The sequence below is a fragment of the Leiobunum rupestre genome, chromosome 5 (assembly GCF_980474605.1).
Source record: "Leiobunum rupestre chromosome 5, qqLeiRupe1.1.hap1, whole genome shotgun sequence".
Classification (NCBI taxonomy): Eukaryota; Metazoa; Arthropoda; class Arachnida; order Opiliones; family Sclerosomatidae; genus Leiobunum; species Leiobunum rupestre.
This window is the reverse complement of record NC_143388.1, coordinates 24958297-24974129: the sequence shown is the minus strand read 5'-3', so window position 1 is coordinate 24974129 and position 15833 is coordinate 24958297. Positions and strand designations below refer to the sequence as shown.

Here is a 15833-nt window from a genome sequence, read left to right as displayed (position 1 = left end):
TTATAAGTGAAGTAAATTAGGACTAAGCGATAGATATGGCTGTCCGAGCAATGAAGAAAAAGATCATGTCAATGGCCAAAATTCTTTTGACCACCTTCGTCATCTTCAACGTGGTCGGATCCAGGAAGATGATGGTGCGATGCGCTTATCAAGACAGGGTGACCGTCGAGACCGAGAGCGACCCGGACGTCCTGCACCAGAAATGGCGCAACATGGAGGACACTTTCATGTCCACAACCGAAAGTATGGTCAAGACGGTTCTGCCGATGTTAGTGCGCATGTCCTCCGAATTGGATGTTAGTACCGAATGCACCGCCGCTGTCCTCAAGACTATCAGCGGACTCAAGGAAGGCAGGAATTGGGCTTACAATCGTAAGTACTTTTTCCTTATCTTTTCAGCGAAAATCACGTATCTCGATATTACATTTTTTTTAAGAATAGCCAATTTGAAATTACGCGCTAAGTCCTTAATTACGTTCCAAAAGTGTGCTACGCGAAATAATTAGTGATAATTTTCTGAAGAGTCACATAGAATTGTTGTTTTAACCGGTGAACGAAATTACTTAGGAAAATATCTGTCTAACTAAAAAATCATAAATAAATAAATAATCACAATTATTTGATGTTCATATTTTTAACTATTTACCTTCAATTGAAAAGACGCCATTTACGGATATATTTCAAATTTAAATATGTTGTTAAGTTATTGACATTTTTCCCTAGCTCCTTTAGTCCAGTATGAGTGGTCAAAGTTGGACCAAACTTACTTACCCGAGGTGATTTTCACCGATTAATTTGGGGGATAAGTAAACCTTTATGTAACTTGAAATTTCCCAAAAGGAAACGTTTCAAGGGGCTTTAGTTTAGCCATGGCAACTAAAAATGTTTTGGATAACTTAAAACCATCTTTTCCCTATGGAAATAAATCGCAGAATTTAAGGGTCGTCCCTTTAAAAAAAAATAAATGTTAAAAAAATAAATTATATTAATAAAATGATACATTTTGGGTTTAATATGGTAAAAATGGGATGTATATTTCGGTAAACATTAGTATAATGTGTAAATTAGGTAAATGCAAGTAAAATGACTAAATTTTGGTTATGGAAGTAAAATTAATAAATGCCAAATATTTTAAATTTTTCAAAATCAACGATTTCTCCATGTTAATTTCTATAAGGAAAAGTAGGTTTTAAGTTATCAAAAACATGTTTGTTTGCCATGGAATAACTGAAGTCCGTCGAAACTTTTCCTTTTATGAAATTTCAAGTAACATAAAGGTTTATTTATCCCCCGAATTTAAACAAAATCGGTGAAAATCACCTCGGGTCATCCCATTTTGTTAAAACAATTAAGGTAATATTGTTTTGCGTTGTAGTCTTGTGGTCATATCGAAAAAAATATGCCACTTGAAAACCCGTCAGCACGTCCCAGTCTTAAGCTTCAGCTCACTATGACGCAAATTCGCAAAATCGAGATTATGTCCACCAAAACATAGGTCTCATTTTAGAAATGGTTCTGATTAAACATTCAACTGGCACACTTACTAATTATCAACTTATGTTAAATCGGACAGCCAAAAGTTGTGGTATTCACTGTGCCAAGAATTAATCCCAGTAGCTTTACAGTTTTAGTTTTCAAAATTTAGTAACTATTAATGAATGAATTAATGGTTATATACAAAAATCATTAAATATTTATTAATTAATTATGCTTATATAAACAACTTTTCGTTAAATAATTATTAGTTCTTTAATTAATTAATGCTTATATAAACAACTTTTCGTTAAATAATTATTAGTTCTGTAATTAATTAATACTTATATAAACAACTTTTCGTTAAATAATTATTAGTTCTTTAATTAATTGTTAGTTTATTAATAATTATTTAATGAAAATTGGTTTATACAACCATTAAAAAATTATTAACTAATAATAATTAATTAATTTTGAAAACTAAAACTATAATATTAATGGGATTTTTCGTAAATAACTATTTTATTATAGAGTTTTTAAAAACTAGTCTGACCTTTAATCTAGCACTTTAAACTATTTGTTTTGCAAATCGGGGAAATTAAATTGAGTGAAATATTTTTGTGAAAAGTGTTTGCTAAAAGTCTTAATCAAGGCGTCACTTCTGACATTTATTAATCACGTATGCCTCAATGCTAATCAAAAGTAATTTCTCAATCAAAACAGCGGGTTTTGAATTTTCTTGACAACAACGAAAAGGTGGCCAGGATGGGAAATGATTGACTGGTATTTAAAGAGTCGGATTTAATTAATTTCTCGCTTTAACAACAACTGTCATAAAAAGGTGTTGCTAGTTTGACAAACGCCAATCAACCTTTCAAAAGGAACATAATTTGCGTCTTAACACAAATAATTCGCGCGTAAATCATAACCGTCAAGAAAAGTTAAACGGGTTAAGATTGTCCTAGAAAACGCGTTGAGGAAACTTGTACGTGTGTGGATGTAGCTTTATTGCGCGTAGACTGTTAACCTACACGTGTTTGCTATCTTATCCTGTCTTATGTCATTATAAGGCGTTAAAACTTCAACTAAAAAGAAGAGGTGGATAATGAGAGTACCCTGTTTGTCTGTACACCCAAAAGTGACATAATTACAACAAGTGCGTCAATTGAATTATTTTTTGTAAAATTGTGCGCTCTATCTCGATATCATTATTTAATTAATCTTATATATTGGAAAGTATAATAACTGGTACACTTTTATTAATTATGTCACTTTTGTTACCCCTACAATTTTGTTGAATAATTTTTACGCAAATATATAAATTTCAAAATCTATTTTTGAAATATTGATTTCGGTTTGCGTAATATTCAAAAACGAAATAGATATTTTTCTTAAGACCCGCCCACAAATTGAAACTGATTTACCCAACGTCAGAAAATACAGAAGAGGAATAGCAACTGTAATACTTTTGAAAGCTATTACTTTTGCATGATAAACGGTCCGGTTAATAATATTTCAGCGTTGCCAGATTTTTCTGACTGAATTATTGTACAACAATAGAAATTATGGTACGAATATCAAATAGTATTAATTACTTTTAATTTAAAGTGTTTGTTGCAAAACATGAAGATAACTGTTCTGGCGACACTTGATCGTGGGCTTAATATTTTGTCGCCTAATAAATAATAATAATAATCAGCTATATGCTAATACCCAAGGCACCACCTTAGGCCCAAGTCATCGAGCGACTTTTAATGCCTTTAAATTCAGGTGGCCGGGTTACAATGCGTATTATGATAAATTACCGAATAAGTAGATAAGTCCATTAAAAATCTACTTATTCGGTAATTTTATCATCCTTTGCAATGCAGTCCATAGGTGGTTCCTTTTAACTTACTATGCGTAGGATGGTGGTGGCAAGCCCTTCATGCCACGCGAGCCAACAGCACCCTACACTAACTATTACCGTTAAAGGCCGACTACATAAATCTTCGGTTTACTCTGTCTATCACTGGAAGTAGGCTGACTGCATAGCACACGTGTATTGCAGTAAGCCTACTTCCAGTGAAAGACAGAGTAAACCGAAGATTTATGTAGTCGGCCTTTAACCTCTAAAAGTTTTTATGGTAAGAGGAAACCAACGATGTCGGGGGAAAACCAATTTAACCAGCCTAAAAGCAAAAACTACGTAACTATAACTATACTTTTAATTAGTATAAAGTTACGGGGTTTTTGCTTTCGGGCGACGATTTTATGTATAGTTAATAAGAAATTCTAATTATTTTAGTAGTAGAAATAATAAAAATATAAAAATAGTACCATTATAGTATAATACGTTGGAAATATGGTACATTTTGGTACCATATAGTACGCTCTCAAAATAATAGTACCATTTATAATATGATGCAAAATTGTGGTATTTGTACCATAATTATACTACGTATGGCAACGCTGTAATATTTCCATATCGGAAGTGAACAGTTTAAAACTATGCAAAATTTAAATATCTATTCCTCTCTCTGTTTTCTTCAATCTACGCGACTTACAAGGTTAACGCCCACTTTCTAAAATCGAGTGGGTTTTGATTGGTGCCAGCTGGTGACGAAATTCGATACGTGAATATTGCTGTATAGTAAACAAAACTAGATACTGGGAAAATTGCAGTGCATTATCCGTTAGGAGTAAATTCCGCCACTCCAAGAGCTTGAGCTTATTACCCCCGGGCCCCTACCCCGTTTTAAAAACGCCCCCCCGGTTGCAGGTGTTGGGTCGAACAATGGAGTAGCGTTAATCCCTAAAGTGGAAAATCTTATACTTTGTACTGGCAAGGTTACACTATGAGATTGGTCCGATATTTTTATCACGTGTGTTTATTTATTCCGGGAATTCCAACCTTTGTAACCCGCTGTGTGGTTCATTCGGGTCGAGTTTTCGAAGGAGCGCATTCCGTATTTGTTAGTTTGTTCGACGAGTTCGCGCGTTGTATTTCGCTCACAAGGAAGACATCAATCGTACAGAATGGGAAGTTTGGCGCGTTTGTCCACGAGGCCCCAAGAATCGATGGGTCTCTTGAAGTGGACCCTGATTAACGAAGCCAAGAAAAAGACCAAATTGATCCACCGGCAGCCCTACAAGAAGCGGCCTGACGACCAACAGTTCCTGACGACCTTCGAAAAATGGCACGCTAGAATATGGTGCATCGATCACGTCGTTCAGGTAACAATCCACCGGTCTCAAAATATCCTTTTGGCGCGCGACGTGTTTGGGTTTAGTACGAAACTTTTTTGACCCTACACGTGGCTATTTTACGCACAAAAGGATTTTTTAAATCTCTCCATTTTTCAATCTTTTTTTTCAATTTAAATTAAATGCATCTTTGCGTTCGCTCCCGATGATAGTGTCACGCGAGCCACAATCTGGCCAAAGACGTCTTGCATCTTTGCGTCTCGATAATCGACCGGATGTTGGAAGAAGACGACTTATTTCCTTCCGATTACACGCTGATGGTGGACACGGCGCTGTACATCGCCTTCCGGTTCACGGGAAACGCGCTCTTGCACAAGAGGTACAAGCCGAACAACTTATTCTACTGTTTGGACGACGTGTACGCCATGGAAAGCCACATATTGGCCTGCGTGGACTTCGAAATCTCGCCACCCACCCACCTGCCCGTCAAATATTATTATCAACTGGTGGACATCGTTTACTTGAACCCGATGGAGCTCAACTTTGGCCTGTTCTTCATGGAGCTGTGTTACTGCGAGCGCAGTCTGTCTGATTATCCTCCTCTGGTTTACGGGGCGGCCATCTTGTACATCACTTTGCGTCTGACGAGGAGGAGGCACGTTTGGGGCTCCTTCATGATCAAAATCACTGGCTTGGACACCGAGGATCTGTGTCCCGTGGTCCAGGAATTGGCCGAGACCATCTTGAGGGCCGTACGCGATTACAATTTCGCTCCGTCGATCAAGGGGAAATACGCGAACATTCTCAATATGTCCGTTAGCGTTTTGCCTCACTTGAAGAGCGACGTGCTCCCAAAATTGGCCAAAATTTCTTAAGTCGTTTTTACCAAATGCCTATTTGGTAATTAAAAGAGTAGTCGATTTCTAGTCAAGGGTTTGCGGAAATAAAGTTTTCGTGATATTTTTTTCAAGCGCTTTGTCATTACGAGTATGTTTTACTGTTTAATTTAATCAGTAAGTTTCGATGTAAATGTGTCTGCAACTAAACATGCTAATAAAGATATTGTTAGAGGATTAGCATTTTTTGAAGACTATTTGATGTATTAATTATATCGATTACAATAAAAAACAAACAAAAGTTTTGAAACGATTATTTGCCAACAAGAAGTTTTTACAAAAATTAGTAGAATAGTGTAGAGATTTAAATTGGTGTAAAAATACAAAATTTTATTTTTCTTCCATGAACTTTATATTCGAATTCCGGAATTTTTTATAATCACTAAAATCGGGTACACAAAAAACCGGCAAATATACGATAGCCGGGTTATCAACGAACGTTAAATTTAAAACTCTCCTTAGGCCACGTACTGCAGTCACATAATTACCCGCTCTCTAATTTAGTATCTACATGTATTTCAGGCAGTCGATTTCGCTTTAGTCCCATTCGACCGAATGCTGCTATATAAATTGGCTTTTGTTATGTTTTCAATATAGTTACTGAAGTCGTTTGCAAGAAAAGTAACTGAACCAAAACTGAAATAGTAAACATGGATCTTCGATAGTACATACCTTATAAATAAAATACCAAATCACCCCGCCAATTGGGCTACATTTTAAAATTCTTTCGGTCGAATGGGAATAAACGGTCGATTTCAGCGTTAATTGAACAGAATTTTTAAAGCGCTTCCTGGCGGCTGAAGTAAGAAGTAGTTCACGCAGTGAAAGTCTCTTTAGATGTTTGGGTCGTGTTCTGAAACTAAGCCTTTAATTCTGTTGTTTGTGGATCGCATAGTAGCGTAGCTAGTAGTTTGGTTTGAAGGGGAGTAAACACAATAGTTGTTTTTATAAAGTAGCGTAGCGTTCTTGTTTAAATGTAGCTCTTACGTCACAGTCTACGAGCGCTACAATCGCCAGAGGAATATAGGTTTTTCTAAAGCGTGCGAAGAAGTGTGAGAAATAAGGCACTATCACAGGCCAATCGCCACTTTAAAAATTAGCTGGGCCAGTTTAAAAATTAAATGCTTGGGGTGTTAGTGGCCCTGGTGACCACTTAATTAATTCAAAGTTTTTTCCCATCAAGATTTTAGTTCATTAAAAAAAGTCTATATTAATCCCTAAAATTGGTTGGTCTTTGCTTCTATGCTGTATGCTTGGCCTTGTGTCAATTGTGTGTATGGGTGGGTGACTGGATGTCGTGAGTTTGGCTACTCTACACTCTACACACATTATAGAAGAAGCGAATTTATAAAAAAAGAAATATAAACAGTCTCTCTTTCAGTAGGCTTGGTCGGGTCTGGTCTATAACACATATTGTCAAGAATAGATAATTCGACCAAAAATTATGAAAGCCTGATTTTGAAGGTTAAAAATGGTATGTGGCCAGTGGCCAGTGGCCAGTTTTTTAATTAAACTACCTAGGCTCTACTGGCCACAGGTCCAGTTTAAAAAAAAAATCTTTATTTCTCACCCTGTTCGCGACCGAAACGGTTCTAGGTGACGCTGCGGTGCTGACATTTTCTCGCCACTTCTTGTGTGTAGCGTCTGCTGAAATCAAAAATACGTAAATCTGGAAATCTATGCTGTTCTGTGTTGTATTCTACGAATAAAGAAAGGACAAAATATCTTTTCATAAATTTCCGCGTTAGTTTTATAACTTTGATTGTCAATATCGTCTGCTTATACGCCACCTCTTACTGTTTTCGCCTGCCGCTAAAAGAGGGCGTACCCATAGTTTTCGGTTGCGAATACTAATAAAGCGGTGTCTTTTGACGAAAGCACAATATATAATATTTTTCTACAACAATATTGTACACTTTTCTACTTTTATTAATTTTATTTTATATTAATATTATAGCCGATATATCGGCTGTACCCATATCGGTGCATCTTTACTGCCAAGTCATATTAACATTGATATCGGGCTTATTAATAATCAGTGTCAACATGACCTGGCAGTAAAATTTAGAACCTGCCCTTGTCGCCTTATTAACACCTCGCGTCGCGCGCTTTTTATTAACATTTTCAAATTGTTTTATTCTTTAAGATGTATTTCCACAATATAGCGTAGTTAAATAATATTACAGTGTGCTTAAAATCAGGCTTACGGAATTGAAATTACGAGATCCTGGGCAAAGGTTATCTATTTTAACCATTGACTGTGACTTAGCTATTTCGAACTTAAAAAGTGCGCGGGACACCTTTACGAAGAAACAATTTCAATTTAGCCTAATGGGAAGTAAATATCACAAAAACAAACAGGGTCAACAAATCATTTTTTAAGACCTTACTCCAATATAAACGTTGGCTTGAACCGATTTTCAACATAACGTGATCATCTTCCAAAATGATACGAATCGCGGAAACGGTGACGAATGGCTCTACCCCGACAAACAGCCCGTACTTCTACTCACCAAAGACAGTTCCCAAAGCTCACGGGAAGAAAATATTCACGTACTTGGCCAAGAAACTCAGCATAAGTAATCGTCCGTCTCCCAAATCGGTCAAAGAGATCCAGGGCAAACGTAAGAAGGGCAACAGCCTGTTGAAGAAAACGTTGATCGCCCAAGCCAAGAGAACCGCCGCCTTGACCTTGTCTCTCTCGGCGTCTTTCGCCTTCTCGAACAAGGAAGAAGCGACACCCAAGAGCTATCTCGAAGGACCCGACAACGTCAAGTACAGCGCGTACGCTTTGGACATTTATTCGTACTTGAAAGACCTCGAGGATCGGTACTCTCTTCCGGCCGATTTCTTGCGAGGAAAATCGACTGATGTTGTTAATATGAGGAATGTCGTGGCGGACTGGTTGATAAGAGTAAGTACTTAGTCGTTAAAAATTTCAATTCCTGAACTATTATTGAACGAGTAAATTTATCGCAGGTCCATTCTTTCTGTCATCTTCACTTGGAAACTTATTACTTGGCCATGGGTATCGTCGATCGGTACATCCGCGTGGAAGACTTGACTATAACGGAGTTCAAAACTCTGGGAGTCACGGCTTTGTACATAGCCACGAAGTACGAAGAGAAATACAACCCAAAATTGCGAGCATTCGGAGTGGAGACGTCGCATTTCAACCAGGCGGACATCAACGAACTCGAAGCGAAGATCCTGCTAGCCCTGGATTTCCGAATCAGCTTTCCCCTTCCGGTTCCCTTCTACAGACTACTGAGCAAGCTAGCCAGCGTAACTTCCACCGAAAGGGACGTGGGAAGATACGTCATGGAACTGTCCGCTTGTAACCACCGATTGGCAACTTGTCCACCGTCTCTGTACGCATCCGCGGCTTTGTACTTGACATTGCGCCTCTGTCGGAATTGCTTCGAGTGGAACGACGACTTGAAGGAAGTGTCGGATTACCACGTGGAGGACATGATGCCCATCGTCCAAGAAATGAGCGACTACTTGCTCAAATCGCAGTCCCGGAAGTTCCAATACACGGCAGCCAAGGACAAGTACGCTCAGGACATGTTCCACCGCGTCAGCACGTTGCCCCACTTCCAATCCGCCTTAATTCACAGTTTCGCCAAAAGCTCTTAATTCAAATTAATATATTCGTATTTAATTAGCTTTTAACTACCGATAACCTTTGATGGTTTTTATTTAAAATAAGGATTTCTGAATTTTAAACTTTTCTTTTTATAGAATGTAATATAGCGTCTGGACAAATACGCTTGCGTGTATACTTGTTAATTAAACTCTTATTAAAATTATGTATAAGCTTATTTCCTTTACATCTGATCAATAGTTAAATAAATCCTCTCCAAATATTGATAGATCTAAAATGTTATGATTTAGGCTTCCTCTATTGACTGATTTCACGATTACCTTTTTGCGCGTGACGGTACCTTTTACATTGTGAATTATAACCACATTATTTACCTGCTTTTATACCCTAACATGATGGCGTATTTTCACGCTCAAAATAATTTTTAGATACACCAATTGAAATACGATATTAATAGGAAGTACCAATGAATAAATTTTAAGACTTAGCGAAGACACAGTTGATATTCCTCTTATATATTTTCTATATTTAGACAAACAAACCAAACATTTGGGAAAAAATGAATGCAACAGTCAAAAAAAACCAACAACAAAGAAATAAAAAAATTAAAAAAATGTTTAACAACCAAAGATAATACAGACCTATAGATTGGAAATTTCAGTCGGGTGCATGGTCAATAGCGTTGAGCCACGCCATCCCTAGATTTACAGTTGAACTATTATTTAGCAAAACTAGGGAAAGTCTGCTAAATTATGGTTCAGCAACGAATCTAGAGAAGGCCGTAGTGCGTCTGCTACGTCGAGAATTTCCAGGTGGAATATCTAATATACAGGGTGTTTCAAAAGGTTATGCAAAAATTTGAAGGAGTTGTAGGGGTGAGTTGAGAAGGATGCCTATTTTTCCCGTTTCCCTACGATGAGTTAAAAGAGCGCCAGAGAGCTTCAAAGCGTGGCCCCTGGAAGTAGGCTGCAACAAGCGCAAACCAAGCAGCAGGGAAATGCGAACATTATAATTGGGTTCGTGTGATGGGTAAAAAGGAATTGGTAAACAAATCGAGACAGGGGCGTAGGAACGTTCTAGAAGTTGGAGGGGGCAAAGAGAAACGGAAAGTGGTCTGAAGAATGATTTTGAATTTTTAATGGGGTGTAGCTTATCCGAATGCATGTGTACTGTTTACTACTATGTAAATTGGCGGGAAAAGAATGAAATTTAAACGCAGTTGAGGTTCTATAAACTGTATATGCTTTTAAAATGATAATTTTCAACTGACCAAAATGTTGGAGGGGGCAATAACATTAGTTGCCCCTCCCAACATAATTATAGGGAGGGGCATTGCCCCCCCTGCCCCTCCCGGTTCCTACGCCCCTGAATCGAGGTAACCAGCGTAAAAAAGTATACTTAAACAGTATTTTAATTCCCTGCTACTTGGTTTGGCGCTCGTTGTAGCCTACTTTCAGGGACTAGAAGGTCACAATTTGAAGCTCTTTTCACTCATTGTACGAAAATGGAAAAAAACAGGCATACTTCTCAAATCACCCCCTACAATTCCTTCAAATTTTTGCATAATCTTTTGAAACACCCTGTATTATGATAAACTTAGGGTTAAATCGTTTTATTCAGCTAATTTCCGTGCCACATTCTTAGATAATATTTAAATTAGAATTAATATTAATATTAGATGGAACTGATAATAGTAATTTTTCTGATTTCAGTATTCGATGCGACTGGGAAACCAATGGGCGGCCAGCTGATGGGCACTTCGTCTTTCTACGGCTCGTACCATTTGTGCCTCAACACCACCGCCCCGAATGCTTGGAACCCGGACAAAGAAGCTTTCAGAGGCAAATACTGCTTGGCCCGTTTCAGAATGCCTCTTCCACCCAAGCCCAAGCTTTTCACTTACGGACAGGAGCTACCGGGACTTCACAATATCACGATGAAAACGGAGGTAAGAGAGACCTTATACGCGCAACCCGCTGTCCCACCGTCATTAACGACTCTTAATTCCATCGTTCAGATAATGACGGCACTGAAAAAAAAGGCCGCCATTTTCTACAGTTTCGGTTTCCAAGTTGCTCTTTGTCTACCGTCTGTCTGTACCGACGAGGACATTACTGAGATAACTAGCTCTAGTAAGTTATTGCACCCCTAGATAGAAATAAGATAATCGCTAGAGCCAGAAGTATAAAATATTTGTCTGAAAGAGAACTGTTATAACGTAAGGTTATTATCTTATCGGCAATAATGAGTGTAAGGAGCTGTTGCGTCAGTTAGTCAAATTAATTACTGGTAGGGTTTGGTATTGGCTAGGAGCGACAAACACAGCACCCCACACAAGGAGAAAGCAACCCGTCAAAAGTCGTGCATTTTTTTGCGTACAGTTTTCATTGGTTAAACGCTTTTGCGCCTGCTGCCGTTGGAAGGGGAAAATTCCGAAATTGTCTTCCCCCTTCCCGTAAAACGTTCAGCATAAAGGCTCGTCCAATGAAATTTGTACGCAACACTGCGTTAGCGTGTTTAAAGGCTAGCTGCGTTCTCCTGTGTTTTTTGCTCCTAGGTGGCATGAAGGGCTTTCCACCACCCTCCTACGCATTGTAATCCGGCCACCGGTTTAAAGGCATTGAAAGTTGCTAGATGAATTGGGCCTAAGGTGGTGCCAAGGGTATTAGCCTAGCTGATTATTTTGAACTTTCGAAGTTTAGATGGTGACCTTTTTCGTAAATACTTTTGTTACTAACAGTAAGTTTACCATACTTACTAAACAGTTGCTGACCGTATTGGATGGAACAGTGAATTATATTCGTGCGAAACCAAACTGGACGAAACACCCTTGGCCCGAGATCAAATTGCGGTGTTGTAAGTATTTGGTTTAAAATTAAGCTTTCGAAATACTTGTTACTAACGGCTACTGTTTCAGATTCGTTTCGGCCCTTTTGATGGGTATCGTCATCATAGCCACGACCATGGAGACCGCCGGAAGAATGTTCCGGAAACACTTCAACTACGATAAATACCGTAAGAACTCGCGCGTGGTTTTTATCCATCATCATCTATAATAGCTCGTATTTCCGGCAGTAACCCCGTGGAAGTTAGTCAGGGCCTTTTCAATCAGGCGCAACACTAAGAAGATCTTCGACATCAGTAACGGGCCGGAAGACAGCAGCTTGTCCGCTTTGAACGGAATGAAGTTCCTGTCCATAGGATGGGTGGTTGTCATTCACGTCTATTCTCAACTTAGCCCTTTCCTATACCGTAAGAAGAACCACCTTACTTTTTGGAAATTCGAGCGTCTTACAGTTAATTTTTTTTTACAAAGGGGAAGGGTTTAGGATCGAAGGCCAGGCCTCAACGTTCTCCTTCCAAATTATAGCATCCGGTTCGTTATCAGTGGACACATTTTTCTTCATTACGTAAGATTCCTTAATAACAAGAGGTATCGTTATTTATAGTCTAATACGACGTAATCGTTACAGGGGTTGTTTGGTAGCCAATCAGATCGTGTCTCTGGTGGACAACAAAGGAAAGAAATTCTTCAACGTACCAATAATCATCGCCAGACGATTATACAGGTAATGACGAAATTTTGATAATGCGCCGTTCAATCTAACCAAGCTATAACGTAAATCAAAATATATTAACGCGAAACACCAGCTGAAAATAAAACCGTAATCACCCCGCAAAACAAATGGCAAAGTTATTTCCAGGCCTTACACGTAACAAACAATCGCTATGGTTTGCGGGAATCAAAAGTGTGTTTCTATTGGTTCCTGCGTGAAGGTCGTAAGGCAATGGTGCTCTCGTACTGTCTTTTCCATCCAGTCTAATTTACTTATTTCTCCAACGTTTCTTCCGGAACTCCATTAGACTGTTGCCATCAGCCATGATGACTTTAGGTTTAGTAGTCGTCTTGCCCTTGATGAACAGCGGACCAGTTTGGAAAGAAGAAACAGGAGCTCTCCTGAAAGCCACGAGAAAAAATTGGTGGTCCGTTTTGGCTTGCGTGTCCAATTTTTTACCGTTTCACGAGATGGTAAGACACGCTTATGACGCTCATCTTGAGGAGGTGTTAGGATTTTTTAACCGTGGTTTATTTTCAGCCTATTGTCAGCATATGGTACATCGCCGCGGACGTTCAACTCTTCTTAATGGCAATGGTTATTTTGGCAGTACTTTACAGACACGAAGCCGCGTCTTACGCTTTGATGGCTGGACTCGCAGTTGGCTCCGTCATGGCTTCCGGTTTGGTTATTTACTGCACGGAAAACCTGCCCATTTTCACGCTAACCGCGCCCGATAAGGAGTAAGCCTTTTATCGATATCACTAAAGGCAGGGGCGTAGCTAGAAAATATGGACCCCAATCGAGCGCCCCAATGCCAAATGGGAAGATGAACTCCCCTTCTAAACTTACGTCACTGAAATCCCACTTGTCATGGCGAACGGCTGAGCTCGTGGGCACCGATTGGGTGCATTGACCTAGTTACGCCACTGCTCAAAGGTCAAAGTAATTAGACACTGGTAATTAAAAAAGTTCCTAAATTGGTAGGATTGTGTTTGATCAATTTTACCACGGACACACGTTACCGCACAACCACGTCAGCGTTTACATCATTGGTATGGCTTTGGGAATTTACTTCGTCAGGTCCGGAAAGCCAACCATTCCAACCGTAAGACGACATTAACCAATGGCGCGTGCATGGTACTGGTTCTAATGATTAATTTATCTTCAGTGGGCCGTGGTGATAGGTTGGCCAGTTGCCCTTCTTCTCATGTTCACGGCGCTATTCAGCGGACACGCTTTTACCGACGGGGGTATTCCCAACGCCTTGGAGTCTTTCTTCTTCGCAGCCAGTTACAGATCCTTGTGGGCGCTGGGTCTGGCCATCATGACCTTACTGTGCGCCACCAGAAACGGCGGATTCATCGACGCCTTATTGTCCTGGAAAGCTTTCGTGCCTCTCAATCGTCTCACCTATTTAGTATATCTGCTCCATATCCTCTTCATCACGTACTTCCACGGATCTTTGAGGGGGGTCGTGGACCTCAGCGACTATTTCAACGTAAATATATTTACGCCTTCGGAAAAAGCTAACAAGGAGACGACACGAGGTGTAACACACCGATTTTGTTTAAACTCGAGGGTTTGGTAGACCCTCATGGTACTTGAAAAACATTAAAGGGAATTGTCTGTATACGCAACCGTTTGGCCATAGCAACCAAAAAGGTTTTTGACAACACAAAATGGAAAATCTTACCAATTTTAGGGTACCTCCTGTAAAATATTTTAATAATAATAATATTAATCAGCTAGGCTAATACCCTTGACACCACCCTAGGCCTAAGTCATCGAGCGACTTAGTTGGCCGGGTTACAATGCGTATTAGGGTGGTGGCAAGCCCTGCAAGCCCTGCAAGCCCTGCAAGCCACGCGAGCCAACAGCTCCCTACACTAACTATTTATGGAGACATTTTTTCAAGTAACATGAAGGTCTACCAAACCCCCGAGTTTGAACCAAATCGGCGTGTTACACCTCGGGACGTCCATCTCCTGATTAGTTCTCATTGGTTTTCTCTCGCAGATTTATGTTAGCGTGGGCACCTTGGGTTTGTCCTTCGTCGGGGCTTACTTCATGAAAATCTTGTTCGAGGCGCCATTGGCGGAGCTCGAGAAGATCTTCCTGGAACGCGTCTTTTCGCCTAAGAAGAGCCAGGCACCAACGAGTCACGTCGTTGTTCTTCCCGCCGTCGCCACAGTCGCCTTGCCACACGTGAATCTCAACACCCAGACCACGTTGAAAGTATAAAGATTCGGACTTTGTACGAACTAATGAATTTGTGATACGGACGCCGATGTGCCAAATAGAGTTTCTATGTATATAATTATAAAATGGTGTAATATATTAGCGATTGTTAGTTGACTCGGTCCTCAACCAGATTTTATTAAATAAGGTATATTTAAAATCACACTAAGATAATTGAATTAATTGTACGATTTTGAAATGAAACGTTATTTAATGACGTCATAGCTACGTCATGCTAGGCGTAGAGTTTGTCGTCGAAATTAACATTGATTGAAAAATCGTTATTTTTATATTCGTTGTTTGGCGCGCTTTGATTTGAAACTCACTTGATATTAATTAATATTAAAATTTAAAATAAATTAGTCGATTTTATCCGAAGAATTAGATGCACTGTGAGGACTTAATGTAAAGGAAATACCGGGTCAAATTTGTGTAAATAGTTAAGTTTTTATTTGTAAATGTTTTTAATATTATATCTATTCAAATAAAATTAATAAAAAATAAACAAAAAACTCCTTTTTTTTTATTATCATATAAGCAGAAGTACATAGGATAGTGAAAATCTAGATAATTCTTAAAGGGAGTGTGACCTTCTATGTTTCTGGTGGATCAACGAATTTAACATTTTAGCCTCAAGGTTTAACGGAAGCAAGGGTGATTGGCGCTAGTAATGTTAAAAACAAGATGTAGTACGTGTTAGCAAAGATTTTTCAATTAAATTTAATAAAGAAAGATAATATAGAAGAGAAGTAGCAGGCTAGTAGTTTCGAAAAGTCTTTCAAATATGTCTCCAAGTTTTAAAACCTCCAGATGGACCGATTTATGACACGGTGGACTAACAAGGAGAGTACCCGAGGTGTTTATTGCCGATTT

General features: G+C 39.0%; 3 protein-coding genes across 3 annotated transcripts; all 3 read left to right on the top strand.

The window, feature by feature from the left end:
- On the top strand, window positions 1-15419 carry LOC149943933 (nose resistant to fluoxetine protein 6-like). Its single transcript, XM_090174866.1, has 13 exons — window positions 1-372; window positions 10875-11110; window positions 11180-11294; window positions 11928-12018; window positions 12080-12177; window positions 12238-12414; window positions 12479-12572; window positions 12636-12731; window positions 13027-13192; window positions 13260-13462; window positions 13707-13827; window positions 13891-14220; window positions 14739-15419. The coding sequence occupies exons 1-13, from the start codon at window positions 36-38 to the stop codon at window positions 14961-14963; spliced, it is 2289 nt and encodes a 762-aa protein (XP_090030992.1). The 5' UTR covers window positions 1-35; the 3' UTR covers window positions 14964-15419.
- LOC149943935 (G2/mitotic-specific cyclin-B1-like) lies at window positions 4475-5619 on the top strand. The gene is made up of 2 exons (XM_090174860.1): window positions 4475-4689; window positions 4872-5619. Exons 1-2 carry the CDS (start codon window positions 4492-4494, stop codon window positions 5532-5534), a joined length of 861 nt encoding a protein of 286 aa, XP_090030986.1. The 5' UTR covers window positions 4475-4491; the 3' UTR covers window positions 5535-5619.
- Window positions 7961-9367, top strand: LOC149943934 (G2/mitotic-specific cyclin-B-like). Its single transcript, XM_090175487.1, has 2 exons — window positions 7961-8469; window positions 8535-9367. Exons 1-2 carry the CDS (start codon window positions 8002-8004, stop codon window positions 9192-9194), a joined length of 1128 nt encoding a protein of 375 aa, XP_090031613.1. The 5' UTR covers window positions 7961-8001; the 3' UTR covers window positions 9195-9367.
- Window positions 15420-15833: the final 414 nt, after the last annotated feature.